At 42.9% G+C, this 21,575-nt stretch overlaps 1 protein-coding gene and 2 pseudogenes across 1 annotated transcript; all 3 read left to right on the top strand.

The window, feature by feature from the left end:
- Positions 1-4,824: 4,824 nt before the first annotated feature.
- On the top strand, positions 4,825-6,957 carry LOC137946563 (uncharacterized; annotated as a pseudogene).
- A 4,924-nt stretch (positions 6,958-11,881) lies between these two features.
- LOC137945874 (uncharacterized) lies at positions 11,882-14,022 on the top strand. The gene has a single exon (XM_068791942.1). The coding sequence runs from the start codon at positions 11,895-11,897 to the stop codon at positions 13,914-13,916; it is 2,022 nt and encodes a 673-aa protein (XP_068648043.1). The 5' UTR covers positions 11,882-11,894; the 3' UTR covers positions 13,917-14,022.
- A 1,476-nt stretch (positions 14,023-15,498) lies between these two features.
- LOC137946107 (metal transporter Nramp3-like) lies at positions 15,499-18,317 on the top strand (annotated as a pseudogene).
- The last annotated feature ends 3,258 nt before the right edge of the window (positions 18,318-21,575 follow it).

Genomic DNA, 21,575 nt, shown 5'->3' with positions numbered 1-21,575 from the left:
CTAGAACATGGCCATATCATGCTATAACGCATAATCGATCATCCCATTTGAATTGATCGATAAATACTGTCAAGTCAAGTGAATTTCACAAGGAATGATCGATCATCCTACATGATTGATCAATCAAGCAGAATCTTGCTAGTCAAGGACATAAAGCATGATCGATCTTAGGACGCTCACTAATCGATCATACTTGCATTGCATAGCAAGAGGGAGTTTTGATTGATCAATTATCCCCTCACAATGATCAATCAACTTAACTTTTCAAGACCAATGGTAACATATTAATAGATCAATCCATCAATCAATTAGTGACATCCTAACACAAAAAGAGCCATTATGATTGATTGATCGATCAGTCACTTTATAGTGATTGATCAATCAACGATTTGATTTTTGCAAACTGACAATAAACATCTAGTTTGGCTTGGAAAAGTTATAAATACCCCCAAAAAAGCATGCATTGAGAAGTTAATGAGAATTTATTGGCAAAACCTTTGAACTTTTATCCTCAAATTTGAAAAACATCTCAAAAGTGTTTTAGAGTGAAAGAGTGGGCCTTAGCCTTGAAAAATTCATTACACTTTCCATTATTTTCTTTAATTTTACTTTGTGAAAGGTTCATCGAGAACCTATTAAATCTAGATAGAAATGGTTAACTAGAGCTAGAATGTAGCGAATCTCTTTGGGAGATTGAGATTGTTAAAAGTGTGTATTGAGGTACACGTGGCTTAAAGAGAGTTTGAATCTCTTTGTGTAAATTTCAGTTATTAGAGCTTAAAAATAGTGGAATTTCCGAAGCAAAGGTTCTTGGGCAGTGAATACCATTAGGGGAACACTGATAACAAAAATTATCCTTGTGTTATGGTGTGTGAATGTTTATTTTACATTGAAATTGCGAATTTGCATGACATTTTATTTACATGCCTTACATAGCTTTTAATTTGAAATATTCAATTCACCTTCCCTCTTCACCTGCCCTCTTAAGAAGCCACCAAGACCAACACTGTTATTGTCTCTGACCATGGACCGAGTAACCCGATGGAAGGGGAGGTTTTCATTCAGCTCAGGTTCAGCACCAGGGTGCTGTGGTCACCCTAGTCTGCCTATGTTTTTGAGTTCTAGGTGAATGACGATAGGAGAGAAGGAAGAGAGAGTGGTCAAAAATGGACTAAAGTGGAGGGTATAACCCGGCTCTGAGGGAGACCGTAACCTACGACTCTTGGAGGGAGTCCGCAACCTAGGTTCGTCGGAGGAGAACCTTGACATTGTTTTGTTTCAAATTCAACTTGCTGCATTTTCATTTCTTCCATCCTCTTAAGCTACACGTTGAGGACTAATTACAGTTTTACAGAATTGCCATTATGGGTTACATGCTCTATGAGCTGAATTAACTCAAAACATAAGTCCTAAGTAATTGAGTGATCTTCTCTGAGTTCCCACTCTACCGCGTCGCCTTTGGATGACTCGTTCGGCTATCGAGTCCATAACATCACTCCCCCCTTGGGCAAAGAGCTTGTCCCCAAGCTCGAAGGAAGGATAGACGTGCTGGAACACCTGTAGTTCTTCCCAACTAGTGTCAATAGGATAAGTATGTGACCACTGAACCAAAATCTGGGTGATGTCCGCAAGTTGTCGAGTCTTCAGAATTTTGAGCGGAGTGAGAGAGACCTTACCGTCCTCTATCGGCGGCAGATCAGGGATGGACTGAGGTGTTGGTCCCCTGAGAGGCTTGAGCAGGGAAACATGGAAAATATCATGGAGTTGGGACTCTGGTGGCAGTTGGAGCTGATAGGCAACATGTCCCACTTGGGTGAAAGCTTGTGGCGAGTACCGGCAATGGAGTGTTGGCGGTATGGCTGGAGAGGAAGCCAGACAAAGTCATCAGGAAGGTATTGCAAATCTCGGTGGTGTTGGTCATACTGGAGCTTCATGCAGGCCTGAGCTTTCCGAAGGCATTCGAGTGCATTTGCTAACAGTTGGTCTCTACTCTGCAGGGCATGAACAACTGCTTCCACTCGGGTAGATCCTTTGGTATATGAGAGCAAACAGGGTGGGTCCCTGCCATAGAGAATTTTGAAAGGTGTTTCTTGTCAGGTTGTATGAAATGAGGTGTTGTAGCAATACTCGGCCCAGCTAATGCATTGAACCCATTTCTTGGGGCTGTCCCCCACAAGGCCCCGACGATCACTGACGATGGACTCGGTAATGCCATGGAGATGCACAATATTGTCAAAAAAAACTTGGGCGACAGTGGCTGTTGTATATGGATGGGCCATGGGAATGAAGTGGGCATACTTGGAAAGGCGGTCAACCATGACAAAAAGTATGGATTTCCCCGCTGCTCTCGGAAGGCCTTCAATAAAATCAATAGAGAGGTCGGACCATACCTGAGTGGGAAGGTCGAGGGGCTGGAGCACCCCAGCCGAAGATAAATGGTGAGCCTTGTTGCGCTGGCACACCAGGCACGCAGCAACATATTCTACTACGTGAGATTTCAATCCAGCCCAATAAAAATCTCCGTGTATCCTCTATAAAGTTTTGTGGAGTCCCTCATGCGTGTTGTCATGATAAGCTGATAAGATACTCAGCACCAAGGGAGAAGAATGCACTAGGTAGATGCGCCATTTGTAAAGGATGAGATGCTCATGGAGGGACCTGTTAGACGCCATCTGGCCTGCTGTAATTCTCTGAGACAGCTGTTGTAATTCTGGTGTGGTCTGGTGCTCCTTGCAGATGGACTCTAACAGCAGAGGCGTGGGCTGGCTGATGGCTGCAAGTTGCAAGGCTTCGTCTGAGCGACGGGAGAGCATCAGTGGCTTAGTTCAAGGGACCAGGTTTGTGTTTGACGGTAAAATTGAATCCCATGATCTTGCTTATCCAGTGTTGTTGTGGTGGTGTGGAGATGCGTTGGTCTGTCATGAACACAATAACATTATTATTTTATTATTTTTATTTAATTTACTTTATTTATTTCAGTTTTAGGCCACGGGGTATTTATTGGAATATTTTATTTATAAGGGTATTTTTGGAATATTTTATTCACAAGGTATTTTTGTAATATTTTATCTTAAAACCTAACAAGGTGAACCCTATTTAAGGGGTAAAAGTAATGAGAAAAACAAGCATTGATTTTAGGTTATTTTTAGGCTAAACAAGCTTAGAGTTCTCCACAACGAGCTCTAGGGTTTTCAAACTTCGCTTGATTTTCATCTTCCTCTCGATGTCTCCCTACAATTCCACCATGTTGTTCTACAATTCTCCAAGGCCGAACCGGAACCTTCACAACGAAACCATGTGTCAGATCTGGGACCATAACAACTGGTATCAGAGCGGGACTACAATAAGCCATTCTATATCCCCAGAAGAATGGATGGCGATGCACAAAGAAATCAGAGAAATGCGGTGGATTGGCATTGAAGAGAAATGCGTGAAAATTTTTCTTGCAAGGAAGCTACTAGCTTTCGCAGAAAAGGTCATACGACCTCAAACCCCCGAGCACAAAATACACACTAAGGCAGTCGATCGAGAAGCTTTCTTGGACGTGAAAACAGGTCACCAGCAAGACAAATTAACCATTTCATCCTGTTTACCAGACAAAGTCCCTGCAGAAGAGGCAGATGCTGTTTTAGACGAGTAGAAAGGCCATGCCTCAAAAACTTTCAAAATTTCCCCGCAGGGAGATCCAAAGCCAGACAGCAGGGACCAAGATTTGGGGCATTCGACAGGGTTTTCTACCAAAACGTCGTCAGTAGTGGACGATACTGGTACGACCCCAAATCCGACTACATGGGCCTCAAAAATCTCCAAGAAGGACCCTGGAAATCCGAAATCAGAGGGGTATGCGGCCACAATCTCGTCAGTCAAGGCTGATTTGGGTTAGACCTCCCAAAATCCATTCTCACGGCCAGCAGAAAATTTTCCTGCACAGTAGACGGAAGCATTCCAATCTAACTCGGTCACGACGAATTAGTTAGGCCATCCCTCCTCTGTCTCCGAAAATCTACAAGCACCGGAAGAAATAAGAGTCCACCAGAAAAAGAGGAAGTGTCGTCGGAAACAAGTCTGGTGGGCTCTAGCTTCCAGATTCTCATTCTCAGCCTCAACCTCGCCCTCAGAAGCCCACTGGGGAACCATCTCCAACAAAATTGGGGGTAAGCTTATGAAACGTCATCTATTTTTAGGTCAAAGCGGTGGTTCCATGCGGTTGAAGGGCCTCCAAGAGGATAAGCAGCAAGAACGCTGCTCAAAAATTGTGGACAAAGGTTCTCTGTCCTGTGTAGCAGAGCAACAGTGCTCAATTAATGGAATTAGGGTTTGTGTGTATGTATTCTGAGAAGGAATTTTTCAGGGGGTGCCGGGCATGATCAAAAAATATTTTTGGTTGCTGCTTTATTTTCCTATCGACGAGAACAACAGCAGTGTGAATATTCATTATCCAATTGACAACCTCGTGTTTAATCTTTTGGATGTTTGGTATGTTGTTCGTCCACTGTTTGTCAAATTTCTTCAACCAGGGGTGACTGTTCGTGATAAAATTTTATTGGGTATTCAGAGTAGGGTTCAGATAATTCAGTGGATGAATTGTTTTTCTATTGATGGGAACCCAAGCTTCGAGCTGGTGTTGTGTTTGCATGTGGTAGCAGCAATATACTGCAGCTTGGGACAGTACAGTCAGGTTATCCCCTATCTTGAGCACTCAATTGAAATTCCCAACTTATATGAAGTCAGGAGCATGCTCTTGCCAAATTTACTGGCCATATGCAATGGGGTGCTAATCATGCAATGGTCGGCCAACTTGAAAATTCCATATAGTGTTACAAGATGGGCCTGGAAATCCATAACCAAGTATTGGGAGAAAAGGATCCAAGGGTGGCTTCAGTGGACTGTAGCCTTGGAGATACCTATCTAGCTTTGGCTCGATACAATGAGGCTGAGTTTGCCTATCAGAAAGCCCTTACTACTTTCAAGTCCACCAAAGGAGGCAACCATCCGACTGAGGCTTCAATCTTTGTTCGTTTAGCAGATTTATATAACATGACTGGTCAAATAAGAGAGTCAAAATCTTACTGTGAGAATGCTCTCTGCATTTACAGTAAGCCTACCCCTGGGATCCCTAGTGAGGAGATTGGAAGTTTTCTAACTAATGTTTCTGCCATCTATGAGTCTATGAATGAGCCTGAACAGGCACTCAAGTTGCTTGAAACGGCTTTAAAAATATACAACAATGCCCCAGACCAACAAAGCACAATTGCTGGGGTTGAAGCACAGATGGGGGTGGTGTATTACATGATCAGGAAGTATTCAGATTCCTATTTGTCCTTTACGAATGCTATTAAAAAACTTCGCACTAGTGGAGAGAAGAAATCTGCATTCTTTGGCATTGCCCTTAACCAAATGGGGTCAATATGTGTACAGAGATAATCAATAAATGAGGCTGCAGATCTTTTAGAAGAATCCAGGGGCATTTTGGAACATGAATATGGACCGTATCACCCAGAGACACTAGAAATTTATAGCAATCTTGCTAGTACTTACGATGGAATGGGAAGATTGGATGATGCGATTGAGATATAGATATTGGAATATGTGGTTGGAGAATTTGGAGGCATTCCAATTGACGTTGTGGGGTTTAATTTTCTAGATCCCATGTATGTTGTTCAGCCACGGAATTTTTTTGGATGTTGTTTTCTTTCTATACGGCTGAGACCAGCCGCCTAGCGCCTCTTTCAATTTCTGCTGCCCACAGGGTTGAAAGACATGTTTCATATTCTTTGCTGAAGGGAGATAGAATTATTTTTGGTAGTCAATTTGACAACGGGTTGCTGACATTTTGTTTGTGGAGGATTTATATCCATTTTGCTGGGACGAATTGTTTAGTTGTGGATGAACACTGCATCAGTGTGGCTGTTTCTGGTCATTGTTCTAGCAGTAACAATCCCTTTAAAACAGTTGTGTTCATTTTTTTGGATGAATTGTATGATGCTCGTCCACTGTTTCTCAAAATTCTTCCACCAGTGCCTGTTGCAAAGAAAGAAAGACCAGCAAGTGATCATACATTGAATTCTTCTACAAATGTGGTTCATAGACAGGCTGAAAGGCCAACTAGGAAGGCTACCCCTGAGAGGAAGAGTACACCACTGAGAGGGAAGAATGCCTCTGATCAATCAGAGAATTTAAAACCCATTGAGATTTCACAGAAGCTAGTAGATCAGCATAGGTGGCCAAGCAGATTGAATGGTAAAGTTGGTGCGGGTGCCTTAACCTGAAGCATGGTTCTCTCTGATAGAGCTTCCAGCAGTGCTTTGTCATTTTCACTGCGATTTGTTAATGAACATGTAGAAACAACATTGACTATCCAAAGACTAATGGCAGAGGATCTTCTTTATAACGTATGGAATGCTACTTCAGAATTACGAGATTTTGTCACCATGAAGAGGATCACCCTCCAGCAACTCAGGCAGGATATGAAGTTGGATTCACTACTTATAGAACAAATAACCTACCTTGTTGATTGGGCTGTAATGGATAGAGAGCATTCAATGTCTTTGGTTGGGGCTACTGCCACATGGGAAGCATGCACTCTCCACCTTCCTATCACTGATGGGGCGAGGGAAGATGTACAGATGGTGAAGGATTCAATTAGTTCAGTTGTTGATGTTATGCAAGCAATGGGTTCCTCAATGTATCATTTACTATCAAGGGTAGAGGAGATTTAATTCTCTGGTGTCGGACCTTGCTATCGTAGCAGCACTGGAGAGAGTCATACTCGACCAATGTGGAAACCTATTAGCTTCAACAACAGCAATGCAGGTAGAGGAAAGTAGCCTAAGAACTCACCTTATACAACTCAAAACAAACTATGCTTCATGGGATCTATCTATCTCAACCACCGAATGCTTGTTTACCGGCCAGAGAAATCAAGAATTTACACGAGAATTATTTTGTTTCTCTTGACCTGACTGGAATGTAAGTAGGCGATCCAAAAAAAAAATTTTCATTTCTCTGGGTAAATGTTCTAGTTTTGTAGCCCAGAGGACTGACACAGATACCGTGGTTGCCACTTGCGTATGGATGGAGACATCGACACAAGCAAGCAGACATACCTTCGAGCTTGAGGACAAACTCATTCTTCCAAGGGGGTGTAATGTTATGAACACAAAAACATTATTATTTTATTTTTTTTCTTTAGTTTACTTTATTTATTTCAGTTTTAGGCCACAGGGGTATTTTTGGAATATTTTATTTATAAGGGTATTTTTGGAATATTTTATTTATAGGGGTATTTTTGTAATATTTTATCTTAAACCCTAACAGGGTGAACCTTATTTAAGGGGTAAGAGTAATGAGAAAAATAAGCATTGATTTTAGGTTAATTTTAGGTTAAACAGGCTTAGAGTTCTCCTCGACGAGCTCTAGGGTTTTCAAGCTTCCCTTTGGCTTGATTTTCATCTTCCTCTCCATGTCTTCCTACAATTCCACCATGTTATTTTACAATTCCCCATGGCCAAACCAGAACCTTAACAACGAAACCATGTGTCAGATCTGGGACCATAACAAAGTCCAACAAGAACTTCAGACAGGAGTGATCAGTGCGGATGAGAAAAAAGTGGCCCCACAAATATGGTCTCCAGTGCTATACGGCCTTCGCTAACCCAATTAATTCTCTTTCGCATGCTAGTAATTTATGGTGGAGGAGGGCTAGCTGGCGGCTGAAGTAGGCAATGGGATGCTAGGATTGGTGAAGAACTGCACCAATACTGCTGCCGAATGCATCACATTCCAGCACAAACACATCTTCAAAATTTGGTAGCTGAAGTACCGGTGCTGAGGCTAGAGCTTGCTTGAGCATGTTGAATGAGGTCTCTGTCGCATCAGTCCAGATGAAGGCATTACGGTGCAACAGGTTGGATAAGGGTGTTGCGAGGTGTGCATAATTGTGGATAAACTTGCGGTAATACCCAGCTAAGCCAAGAAAACCTCTTAATGCAACCGCTTTTCGGGGTAGTGGCCACTACAGTATCGCCTCAAATTTTTTCGGATCCATATTAACTCTTGTTGCTGTAATCACATGACCTAAATAGGCCGCCTGTGTATGACCAAATGAGCACTCAGAGCACTTCAAATACAAATGATGAGTCTGAAGGAGGCTAAAGACCAGACGCAGGTCTTTGAGGTGTTGAGGCCAGCACTTGCTGAAAATCAAGATATCGTAAAAAAAACGAGAACAAATTTTCTGAGATAGGGCCGAAATACCTCGTTCATTAATGTCTAAAATGTGGATGGCACGTTCGATAGACCGAAGGACATGATAATGAATTCAAAATGACCATGGTGAGTCCGGAAGGCCGTTTTCTCGATGTCCGGAGGATACATTCGGAATTGATGATTGCCAGACAGCAAGTCTAGCTTGGTGAAAAATTTTGCCCCGTGGAATTCATCTAGTAATTCATCCAACACCGGAATTGGAAACTTGTCTTTAATGGTCTTAGCATTTAATTCCCGATAATCAACGCAAAACCTCCATGTGTGATCATTCTTCTTCACCAACAGGACTGGAGATGAGAAGGGAGAGGTACTAGGTCTTATGAGGCCTAGGTCCAACATCAAAGTGCATTGCCTTTCAATCTCATCTTTTTGTAGGTGGAGGTATCTATATGGTCTCACCACCACCACCTCGGAGCCAGCCTTCAAACGGATTTTGTGGTCACAGTGGCGCAATGGCGGGAGGCTGCTGTGTAGGTGAAAGAGAGTTGTAAACTCGTCCAGCAATGAATCCAAAGTGGTTGATGTGTGTTGCTGGTGCTGCATGCTATGAAGTTGTGCGGAACCCTCTATCTGACGGCCCTGTAGTGTGATTCGGTGGTTGTGCAATTCAAAGTTCATTGTAAGTGCTGTGAAATCCCACAAGATCGGCCCTAATGTCTGGAGCCACTTAATGCCCAAAACTAAATCAAAGTCAGCTAGGGGGATGATAAAGAAATCTGCTGAGAATGTATGACCAGCAATGGAAAATAGGACAGCCTTGCTAACCCCATAGCTTGGCACTTTTTCACCATTGGCAACGGAGACGGAAGCGGATGGCTGAGCTTGAACCGGAAGTTGCATATACTTTGCTGTTGTGACGCTGATAAAATTGTGCGTGCTGCCGGAGTCCACTAGACCTACTAGTGGCTGGTTGCCAACCAAAGCACAGACCTGTATTGTTGTGGTGGTCTGAATGCCTGTGATGGCGTGTAAAGATACAGAAGGTTCCTCCCTATCAATGTGTTCAACGGTTGTTCTTCCTGTTCTTCCTCTTCCATTTCTACCCAAAAGAGCTTCTTGCAGTGGTGCCCGAATGTATAGTGTTCATCACAATTAAAGCATAACCCATTTTCTTTCTGGGCTTCCATTTCCGCTCTGGTTAATTTTTTTATGAATGGTGGGTTTGTGAGAGAGGATTTTTGAGTGGAAGGAGGAGGCATGTAAGCATTGCTGCACCATTGGGAGGTTGTGGAGGACCCTCCCGAGTTGGGTTTGCCGGTTGGCCACATTGGCTTTCTGTTTTAAAACTTGTTTTTGGCCTCCAAGGCTCGAGCTAAATTCACAGCTCGTGTCAAATCTGAGGGGGCAAGGAGTTCTACTTCCAACCTCATGGCCTCATGGCCTCATTTAACCCAGTTGTGAAGAAGCTAACATGCTGATCCACTCGGATGATTTTTCTAGCTCGGGCTAACCTCTCCTGAAATAATTTCTGGTATTCGGCGACACTGCTTGTCTGTTTTAAGAGAACTAGATCGCCTAGCAGGTTGGTGTGGGTGGGTGGCCCAAACCGAATGGTGCACAATTCTTTAAAGTCTTCCCAACCAATTCCCAGATGTATGTTCCATTTCGAGTTGGTGGCCCCACAGTTGCGCTTCGTCGAGCATGTGGAAGGCGGCCAAACCAACTCTTTCTATTGCAGCAGTACGTTGGTGGGAAAAAAAAATTTGCATCGGTACAACCAACTTAAAGGGTCCTATAGCCCATTAAAGACTGGAAAATCCATTTTAGTGTACCTGGGAATGGTGCCATTGCCTAGGCCAGTATGCTCTGGACATCCTCCATTTGGACTGAAATGGCCCCCCAGTCCATTGTGTTTTGTGCGTCCCCCATTCGGAGGAGTCATCCTTACTGAGAGTATCTCATAGACTCTGTTTGTGATCTCTTCAGTGTGTTGAGAGACCGACTAAGAAATTCTATTGTCCATCATGGTTGCCAAATGACCCTCTGTTTCATCCTACCTCCCGTTATCCTCTTCCATGACCTTTGCATTCAGTTATTCTTGGTTTGACGTGTCCCCCATATTTACCTGGTCTGATACCAATGTGTTATGGTCTCTGACCATGGACCGAGTAACCCGACGGAAGGAGAGGTTTTCATTCAGCTCAGATTCAGCACCAGGGTGTTGCGGTTGCCTTGGTCGGCCTATGTTTCTAAGTTCTGGGTGAATGACGATAGGAGAGAAGGAAGAGAGAGAGGTCGGAAATGGACAGAAGTGGAGGGCATAACCCAGCTCTGAGGGAGATCGTAACCTACAGCTCTTGGAGGGAATCCGCAACCTAAGTTCGTTGGAGGAGAACCTTGACCCAGTTTTGTTTCAAATTCAACTTGCTGCATTTTCATTTCTTCCATCCTCTTATGCTACACGCTGAGGACCAATTACAGTTTTACAGAATTGCCATTATGGGTTACACGCTCTATGAGCTGAATTAACTCAAAACATAAGTCCTAAGTAATTGAGTGATCTTCTTTTAGTCCCCACTCAACCGTGTCTCCTTTGGATGACTCGTTCGGCTATCGAGTCTATAACAAACACACTATTGCCTCAGGTGACTCTTGTTGATCACACTTTGGGCAAATGACCTTCCTTGCATAACTTTTTTTTCTTTTCTTCATTGAGCTTTCCTTTCTTTTTGTCCATTTTGACAAGGGGTGTCTAACTGAATAACTCTTTCTTGCTTGTTGTGTTAAGCTCTCTTTCTTGGTCGAATAATGTTGCTAGGTGGTTTTGATGGTATATTTTATGGCATGAACTGTTTTATCCCTTTTTTGTTTGTGTCATTTGAGTGGACCTTAGTCGATCAGTTAGACATGGTGCTAGAAATCTTCTTTAGAACTTTTAGAGCTACCACACATTCTTAATTAGTAAATATATGTTGTTTATTGTCATCAAAATTATCTCAAAGAGAATCTTGAAACCAACATATGTTTAGGTTATAGAATGGGGAAAAGGATAGGTTAAAGGATGTTGAAAGATATAGACAATCTTAGGTGTCATTTTTGCAAATATCTTATGTTTTTTTGTCTCTTCTTCACTTTTTCTAGGGTAAAATGTATACTTGTAATTTATATATTATTGAATTCTATAAATAAAGGTTTAGGGGGAGGGTTTGGACACAAGTCCACAATCCAAATTCTCTCTTCAATTCTCTCCTCTACGTGCTCACCAATCTCTCAAAACTAAACCTTTTTTAAGAGGGATACATTATTTTTTTTATGCTTTGGAAAATAAAGAAAGCCATTCTGGTTTCGGATATGCATCGACCATGATAGGGTTATCACCCTAGGCAAAATAAAGAAAGCCATTTCTTGCTTGATTCCTTTTTTGTCCCCTAAACCTTTTACTAAAAACGCTGTATTAACTTTTATAGGAAGCCGATATATTTTACGAAGACAGACGGTCCCTCACCTCACAGATCGTCAAAATACTTATTCAGACGAGGGGCAGCAGAAACACACGTGTCCCTTGCACATCAGTGGCTCCGGAATACCGTGGACGAATCCGTCCAGATGATCCGAACTCAGCCTTATCTACTCCCCCGATTAATAAACTACAACTACACAGATCTGTACCAAAACCCCAGGAGACAATGGAGCGCCAGAGCACCGCCACTGCATTCGTCGTCTTATCCTTGATTGCGGCAGCGGCGGCGGATAAGACCAGCATCATCTTCACCACGCTCGGCCGGTCGCGCTACGCCTTCGACATATTCTCCGTTAGAATCGATGACCCCGTCCTAGAAGTCCGCCTAACTGATGGCCGCTCCGTGAACTACAACGGACACTTCCCTCCCCCCTCCGATGCTCTCTCTCTCCTCTTGGGCCCTCATCTCCTTCCCTTCCTCTACGTTTCCGAACGGAACGGCTCCTTCAGTATCTTCCTTGGTGGTGCACGCGAGGAAGCTCCCGGGAGGTCTGCTCTACAAGTGGACCATGGGAGCGCCCATGTCCCGCTACTAGCGTCGAAACAAGTGTCCATGAAGGATAGGCCGTCGATTGCCGGTGACCGTCTCGTCTACGTTTCCACCCACGAGGATTCTGGAGAGCCGAGGAAGAGCTGGGCGGCTGTTTACTCCACCGAATTGAAGACAGGCGAGACTGTGAGACTGACCCCAACTGGAATCGCGGATTTTAGCCCCGCGCTTTCTCCTTCCGGGGAGTGGACAGCGGTGGCCTCGTCCGGGGAAAGAGGCTGGACAGGGGAGATCGATGATTTGAAGACTGGAATTTACGTCTTCAAGACTAAGGACGGGCTGGGGAGGAGATTGGTGGTGGAGCACGGCGGCTGGCCGGTCTGGGCCGACGAGTCCTCTATTTATTTCCACCGCCCCAGTGAGGACGGGTGGTGGAGCGTCTATCGAGCGAGTCTCCGAGTCGACTCACTCGCTGTAATCGAGCGAATTACGCCTCCTGGTCTACACGCCTTCACTCCCGCGGCGGTGCCGGGCAGCAACTTCATTGCCATCGCGACGAGGCGACCCACATCGGAGTTCCGGCACATCGAACTCTTCGACCCTCGCAGCAAGGTGTTTTTCGAAATTACTAAAAAAATATCTCCCTACACTCACCACTACAATCCTTTCATCGCCCCCGATGGGAATCTGCTCGGCTACCACCGCTGCAGAGGCGACGGCAGAAAATCAAGCAACGGTTTACTGCTGTTGGAGAATCGCCATAGCCCTGTATCTGACATTTCGTTGTTCCGAGTCGACGGCTCGTTCCCATCCTTCTCGCCTGACGGCAACCAAATCGCCTACGCCGGCTTCCCGGGTCTTTACATCGCGAACAGGGATGGCAGTGCCCGGCGCCAGATATTCTCAGGCACTGCGTTCACCACGGCGTGGGACCCAAAACGGGAAGGACTGGTATACACTAGTATCGGCCCAACATTCGCCGAAGAACTTACCAAAGTAGACATCGTTTCCGTCCAAGTTCACGACGACGGCTCCTCGTCAATTAAGAGGTTGACCAAGGGCGGCGAGAACAACGCGTTCCCGTCGCCGTCACCGGACGGGAAAAGGGTGGTGTTTCGTTCAGGGAGGTCTGGCCACAAGAATCTTTACATAATGGACGCGGTGGAGGGAGAGGAGGCCAGCCTAGTGCAGCTGACGGAGGGGAACTGGACAGATACCATGTGTAACTGGTCGCCCGACGGGGAGTGGATTGCCTTCGCGTCGGACCGCGACAGGCCGGGGTCGGGAAACTTCGCCTTATACTTCATCCACCCGGACGGGACGGGGCTGAAGAAGGTGTTCGAAAGTGGGCCTCACTTGGGCCGGGCCAACCACCCGTGGTTCAGCCCGGACTCGAAGCGCATCGTCTTCACGTCCGACCACGCTGCAGTGTCGGCGGAGCCCATCGCCAATCCCCACCATTATCAGCCGTACGGCGACATCTTTGTTGCTGACGTGGATGGATCCCACGTGACGAGGCTGACCCACAACTCTTATGAGGACGGGACCCCGACTTGGGGTCCAAACTTCATGAAACCCAATGATATAGAGGGCCCAGCAGGAGTATCTCCTTGTGTGTTTGATGATTGCCATTTTCTGGCCCAATTACCCAACATAGGAGTGAGACCCATAATGGGCACCAGGTGTGCGAACCCCTAATTATTATCATGTTGGTTCTACCTATAGTTTGTTAACTGTTTGGTTCTATGTAGAGCTGTGTATGTAATAGAAGGAAAATGAATCGATTATAGATTCACAGATGTTATATTCACGACTCGTAGTATATTCGGTATCTTAAACCCTATCATAATTTTGTGAATCACAACTACTTGATAGCATAGGATTTAAGGGGTATGTAATATAATATTCTACTACAATGTAACATAATGAGGAGGACTTTGTTATGTTTGTGTGGATTTTTTTATATATGCAATTATGTGACATTTAATTATACTTAGACATTATAAACATTTTGTAATGTTTTTTTAAATTTTAAAGAAATATTTATTATTATTATTATTATTATTATGATTATTATTATTTGTTACTCACTAGTTTACCCCGTTGGTAATTAGGTAATAAATGGAATTGGAATACCTTCAATAATAATCAAGAGAAACAAATATGAAATACCAAAATGATAATCGGAGTTGTATCTAGAATAATGTTATTCCATTTAGTCAGTATACCGTTTACACCCCTAAACATAGTTATTCTTTACTATTTAACATTATATCATGACAGTACTGTTTGCAAGAGTTGTATCATGATAAATCAAAGGATTTTTCAGATTTATCATCCGAGGAAAATCAAATGAGGATTTCCTTTGATTTATCTTCCAAGAGATTACAGGAAAGAATCATGTAATCTATGTTCTCTATTTGTTGTATAAATTGTGTAAATCGAAGAGTGTAAGGGAGATTTGAATATACGAAAGAGAAGATTTTTTTCCGTTGAAATTTATCATTGTATCAGAGCGGGTGAGCTCTTTCGGCGACACCGCCGATGGGCTCCAGTCTCGTGACGGAGGGAGGACTCTTCTCCTTGGCTATGGACCCATCTCCCGAATCAGAAACTCCCGTTGTGAGAAGTCCATCCTCTCCGAAAACGGCAGAAAATGGTGTTATGCACGTAATAACATTATTTAAATATTTAGAGTCTAATTAATTTTTTTTTTAATTTTTTTTATTTTATTTCAATTAAAGAATTTTGTTATTTCAGTTAAAAAAATTTGTTTGAGGCAGAAAACGAGAGAAGTTTGCTCCAATCATTACTCAAATCATGCAGCAATTGGATCAATTGCCGATTCTTAACAGACTCGCAAGAGAAATACAAATGGCAGCGATGCGTGAAGGGGGCGCAGAGAGAAAGGGAGCGGAGCAAAAGTCCAGCGCAGGGACCCTTCTCGCGGGATGAAAAATGTGTGATCTCCGAACAGGAAACATTTCCGAGATACCTATGTCTCGGAAAAATTTCAACCTAAATTCCTTCCCCAAGCGGACAAGCCCCAACATGATGTTGTTTACCAATGGAAAAGGGTGAGGCTCCGTCGGAAAAAGGTCTGGTGGCATTAGGCTTCAGGACTCTCCCTCTCACTGTCGCTCTCGGCAACCCAGCGGGAAACCAACCTCAACGAATTTTGGGTGAGTTCTGAAAATAAATTCAGACACTTCTCAATCTCGCTCTCGGCAGCCCAGCGGGAAACCAACTTCAACGAATGTTGGGTGATCGGGACAACATTTGCATTGAATATGCTATTCAACATCCCTGTTTGGTGTGGTGTTCTTCTCATAGGGCTTAGTACTCTTATACTTCTAGCATTGCAGCAATATGGGGTTCGGAAACTTGAATTTTTTATTGCCCTTCTGGTATTTACTATGGCTGCCTACTTCTTCGTGGTATTTGGTTTTGCTAAACCCAGTTCATCGGAAGTTCTGAAGCGACTTTTTGTGCCCCAACTCAAAGGAAATGGAGCCACTGGTCTTGCAATCTCACTTCTTGGTGCCATGGTCATGCCGCACAACTTATTCCTTCATTCAGCACTTGTGCTTTCCAGGAAAATACCTCGACCAGTCCATGGAACCAAAGATGCATGTAGGTATTATACCATAGCGAGTGCTTTTGCGCTTACAGTGGCGTTTCTCATCAATGTGTCAGTTATTTCTGTAAGTGGTGCTGGTTGTGACTCTTCAAATTTGAATCCGGAAGATAAGAGGAACTGCAGTGACCTAGATTTGAACAAAGCTTCATTTTTACTCAAGAATGTTTTAGGCAATTGGAGCTCAAAGTTTTTTGCAATTGCCCTGTTAGCATCTGGTCAAAGTTCTACAATAACAGGAACCTATGCCGGGCAATATGTTATGCAGGGTTTTTTGGATCTGCGTCTAAAGCCTTGGATACGAAATCTTTTGACCCGTTCCCTAGCAATAGTTCCTAGTTTGATTGTTGCCTTGATTGGTGGTTCTTCTGGAGCTGGGAAGTTGATTATTATTGCCTCGATGATTCTGTCATTTGAACTGCCATTCGCTCTCAGTCCACTTCTCAAGTTTACCAGCAACAAAACAAAAATGGGACCCCATGTTAACTCTAAAAAAATCTCGGCAATCACATGGGTGATAGGATTGTTAATCATGGGTATTAATATCTATTACATAGTGACCAGCTTCATCAAGCTCCTCCTAAATAGTGTACTGTAGACGGTAGTTGCAGTTTTTGCAGGAATATTTGGTTTTGAATATGTAGCTTTTGTGTCCAATGCATTGATTTATGGGTATGCAAATTTGGGTTGGACAGGAGAGGCATTTAAAGATCTTGTGGGGACTACGCTTTCAGAATCTGAATTTAGACAACTGATGGAAGCAATTTCAGTCCTCTCAGCTTGTGGCCAGTGGAAGGTGTACATACAAGTTAATTTTTTCCAAGAGGCTTTATTACTGTTTCCAACACTACTAGCCCTGAGTTTAAAGCCTTATCAAATTACTGTAGTGGCTGTATGTGAATCTCAAGGATGTGGAGACTTGACCAGGAAGACATGGCCAACACTTGACCTTCCAAGGGTGAGAAAGCACAAATTTATTGAGACACTTCCAATTACTATTGGTTGTTTAGATGCTTGCAATTATTGCATGACAAAGCAGGCCTTGATGTATATATAAGTCACTTTAAAAAAATTCCAATTCTGTTCCAAACATGTTGGCAGTGGGGCTTGTGTGCAGAAAATGAAAACTGACAGTAAGAATTTTGAAGAAGCTGAGCAGAATGAAACACATGCTGTTACTTCTGGATTTCTGGATGTATATGCAAAGTGTGCGATAGCTACAATCATTTTTTTTTTTCTTCTGCTGTTGCTGTGCAGATATTGGTTGGCATGCTCAGAGGGATACATGATGACTGAGTGGATGACGACTTTTAAATTTGCTGCTGCTGTGACAGTGCAGAACGGGGCACAACAACAGAAAATGAAAACTGATAGAAAAGATGAAGATAATGTTTATATATTATGTATGCAGCATGCTAGCCAATATGATGAATGTGGACGGCCTCCAACGACTGAAACCTGTGATGCAGTGTGGCTGTACTCAGTACCGCAGGGTATGCACCTAATAGGCCACCTAAAGAGGCTCCTGGGTTCTTCAACAAAATGATGTCTGCTGTGCCAGTGCTGAAAACAGTGCTGCAAGAGAGCCAAGAAAACAGTGTTGCTGTGGCAGTGCAGAAAACAGTGCTGCACCACATTTTTCAACATGATATACCAGTTCTACTGTTCAGTGGTGCTGCTGGTGTTGCAGTGAAGAAAGGTGCCAAACATCAGAAAATGCAACCTGAGAGAAAGGATTTTGCTGCAGCAGGTGCCCTTCTTCTTTTTGGACAGACTGACTTTATTTCATCGGTGACAAAAACGGGTGCTGTTAATGGACCATTAGATGCTGGCAACCAGGATAATGGGGCAATGTTATTGGATGTATATGAAACGTGTGGGATGGATCCAGTCATATTTGTTTTTGCTGCTACCAATACAGGCATACATCATATTGGTCTGTGGCTAGAGAAAAGACTTCAACAGCAGAAGTATGTTGTTGTTTGTGAGAACTTCATCAGTCGAGCAGGTCAGTCCCAACATATGCCAACTGAAGAGGCTATTGGATTCTTAAAAAATATGAGGTTTGCATGTGTTAAGGTACAACAAGTGATGCTGGCAGTGTCGAATTTTATTTTGCTTCTTGGGTGGAATGCTCCAGTTTTGTCGTCCAGAGGGCTAACACAGATACAACGGATGCTACTTGGAAACAGGAGGAGATGTCAGCAAGTAGACCCTACTTTCGAGCTTGAGGACAAACTCTTTCTCTAAGGGGGGTATAATGTTATGCACGCAATAACATCATTAAGTTATTTAGAGTCTAATTAATTATTTTTCTTTAATTTATTTTATTTTATTTCAGTTAATGAATTAATAGGCCATAGGGCTATTTTTGTAATATTTTATCTTGAACCTTGTAAAGGTGAACCCTATTTAAGGGGTAAGAGTAATTAGAAAAAAACAAGTATTGATTTAGGTTAAACAAGGGTTTTGAGTTCTCCTTAAAGAACCTAGGGTTTTCAAGTTTCCATTCGGTTTGATTTTCGTCTTTCTCTTCTTCCTCCCTACGAATCGTTGTGTCAGATCCGGGACCGTAACAAATAAATCGACGGTCATGCCGACCACGAACTCTGGCTGAACCTATGATATGCGGAATGGCGTTTTGGAGACGACAGAAGCATTTTCGTCCCATGTGGTGCAAGGGTGCTCTTGCGCAGGGGAACTCCCATCTGACGCTGTTCAGTGGCCGTCGTTGGGGACGATGACGACCTTCCAATTAAATCTACTTCTTAACATAAGCGGATTTAATTGGAAGGAGTGACCCAGACCGGATCAAACCAAGTCGAACCGAATCATATCGGACCGAACCAGACTTGATCGGACAAACCATACTTGAGACTGAATCAACCCAGTGACCCGAACCCAACCTGACTCATTTTGGACCAGAGTAGACCAGACAAGACTCGATTTGGACAAAATTCGGACCAAACTCGACTTAGACCAGACTCAGACCAAGACTCGACCCAAACTAGATTTTGACCGAACTCGAGTTGGACCAGACTCGGACCTATCCTCGGTTGTCGAGATGTGTATCTCAGGCAAAGATAAGCTGGGGTATTTGATCGGTGATCCTCCTCAGATAGATGAGGACCGAGGTAATGCTTTTCTCAAATCTACTGGAGAGCCTAATTACAACACGTGGATACTTGATTTTGGAGCAATGGACCTTATGACATTTGATGCGAATGATTTTTATTAGACCTCTCCTCCCCGGTGAACTAGCATTGTTCATACTAATAGAGTTATTTCTTCAGTAATAGGAGCAAGAACGGTGATGCTGTCACCATCCCTACCACTATCAAATACATTACTTGTGCCTACTCTTTCTCACAAGTTATTATCCGTAAGTCAAGTTACCAAAGAATTGAATTGTGTTGTGCTTATGTATTCTGTATTTTATTTTCTTCAAGATGTTCTCACCAAGGAGATCATTGGGCGTGGTACTAAGAGAGGGAGGCTCTATTACATGGAAGATTTCAGTATAGGCCAAGCATATCACATGCACCACGCGAGTAATCTCAAAGTGGAACAAATTTGGCTATGGCATTGCCGGTTAGGTCATCCTTCGTTTGTTCTATCTAAAAGTCATCGAGTCCATTTTCCTTTAAGTTTGAATAAGAGTGAGGCCTCTTTTGCTTTGTTTCACTCTGATGTGTGGGGTCCTTCCCCTAAATATACTCAGTTTGGTTTTTGTTGGTTTGTAATATTTGTTGATGATTGAACTCGAATGACTTGGGTTTATTTTTTGAAACATAAGGATGAGGTCTTCTAGATTTTTTAATCCTTTCATAAAATGATTCAAAATCAGTTCTCCTCTAGGATTCAAATTATTTGATATGATAATGGTGGAGAATATGTAAATCAATAGTTTTGTGATTATTTCTGATATCATGGACTGATTCGTGAAACCTCATGTCCCCAAAATCCTCAGTAAAATGGTATTGAGGTGTGGAAAAATTGTCATATCCTTGAAACGGCTCGAGCTCTTTTACTTGGAACTCATGTGCCTAAACACCATTGGACTGATGTTGTTGCTACAGTAGTTTATCTTATTAATCGCATGCCCTTCAAAGTGCTTGAGTTCAAGTCTCCACTATAGGTCCTGTCAACGTATGTTTCATTAACTATAGTACTGATGCTTCCACCTTGAATTTTTGGTTACGTTGTGTTGGTTAATCTCCAAAAAAACCAGCGCACGAAACTTGATCCTTGTGCTATTCATCGTCTTTTTTATGGCATATGCAGTACATAAAAAAAGGTATCGATGCTATGATCCAACTACTTGGCGCACATATGTGACTATGGATGTCACATTCATAGAATTCAATCCTTTCTACTCTCCTGCTGCATCCAATTCTTCTCTTCAGGGAGAGACATGAGAAGAAGAGCTGAATTGGTTGACATTTGAGTGGTTCAAGGACACTAATACAACGACATCTCTGGAAGCTGAAGTAGCTGAACCTAATCCAGAGACGACATCTCCAGAAAATGAAGCCGCAGTACCCCTCCTATCCCCAGTATCTAGCGACCCATCTTTTGAGAATATCAGTTAGTTAAGTACTCGTACCACACCTCAAAATTCTAATGATGTAGGTAATCTTGTCAGTGGCTATGAATTATCGATCAGACATAATTGGGGAAAAACACCGAACAAATATTCTCCTTAAGTGAAGGAACACAGATCAAAATATCCGATTGCCAATTATGTATCTACAAAAGAATTATCTCAACCCCTCAAGAACTGTGTAAGTGAACTCTCCTCACACCATATTCCTACAAGTATTGATGAAACACTGAAAGACCCTAGGTGGGTTCAAGTTATGAAGGAAGAAATGGAGGCATTAATCAAAAATGAGACATGGAGTCTTGCGTCGTTACCGGAAGGTAAAAAAATAGTTGGGTGTAAATGGGTATTCTCTATTGGAAGATGGGTTCAAGCCCACAAGCTCAAGATTAGTAAGCCCACACGTCTAAGTGGTGGCATATGGGTAAAATAGGACACTTTTCATAAGTATGGCATAAAGGAGTAAATACTTGTTCTTTTTATGTCTCTTATTTTTTTATCAAGTTGTAGCCCTAAGGGCATCGTAAAGCTATAAATAAAGGCATTAGCTACGAGGTAGAGCATTGAAGCTCTCCCCTCTTTTCTCAAGAAATTCGTCCAACCTCCCTCCTCTCTTGGTTGGCGCACCTTCTTTTCCCTTAATCCAAACTCTCTCCATCTTGGTGCATCCCTTCTCCTTCTCCTTCTCCTCTCCTTCCTCTCTTCTTTTTCTCCTTCTTCGTTGATTTAAAGTCCTTCACATGGGATCCTAAATTCTACATGGTATATGAGCAAATATTAGTGAGTAAAAAGATATTGAGTTTATTTATTGGGAAAGAGGTTTCCTAAGTTGGCTAGTTATTTTGGAATGGGCATTGGAACCAACTTCACATGGTATCAGAGCTAAACAGTTCCCTTGGGTTTGGTTTGATAAATTTTGCCAATGCTTCTACGGTTTTTTTTTTTCATCTGTGTTCGGTAGATCATTCAATATATTTTAAAGATACTGTCAAAGGAAAAATATTGTTAGCTGTATATGTTGATGATATTATCTTAATCAGCGATGATGCACATAGCATACAGGAAGTAAAAAATATTATATGTTAGAAATTCAAAACTAAAGATTTGAGACTGCTTA

This window comes from Aristolochia californica, unplaced genomic scaffold, assembly GCF_029961685.1.
Source record: "Aristolochia californica isolate CCGP_79_NKW_82.1479 unplaced genomic scaffold, dmAriCali1.0.hap1 SCAF_12, whole genome shotgun sequence".
Taxonomy (NCBI): domain Eukaryota; kingdom Viridiplantae; phylum Streptophyta; class Magnoliopsida; order Piperales; family Aristolochiaceae; genus Aristolochia; species Aristolochia californica.
This window is presented reverse-complemented; position numbering and strand designations above follow the sequence as displayed.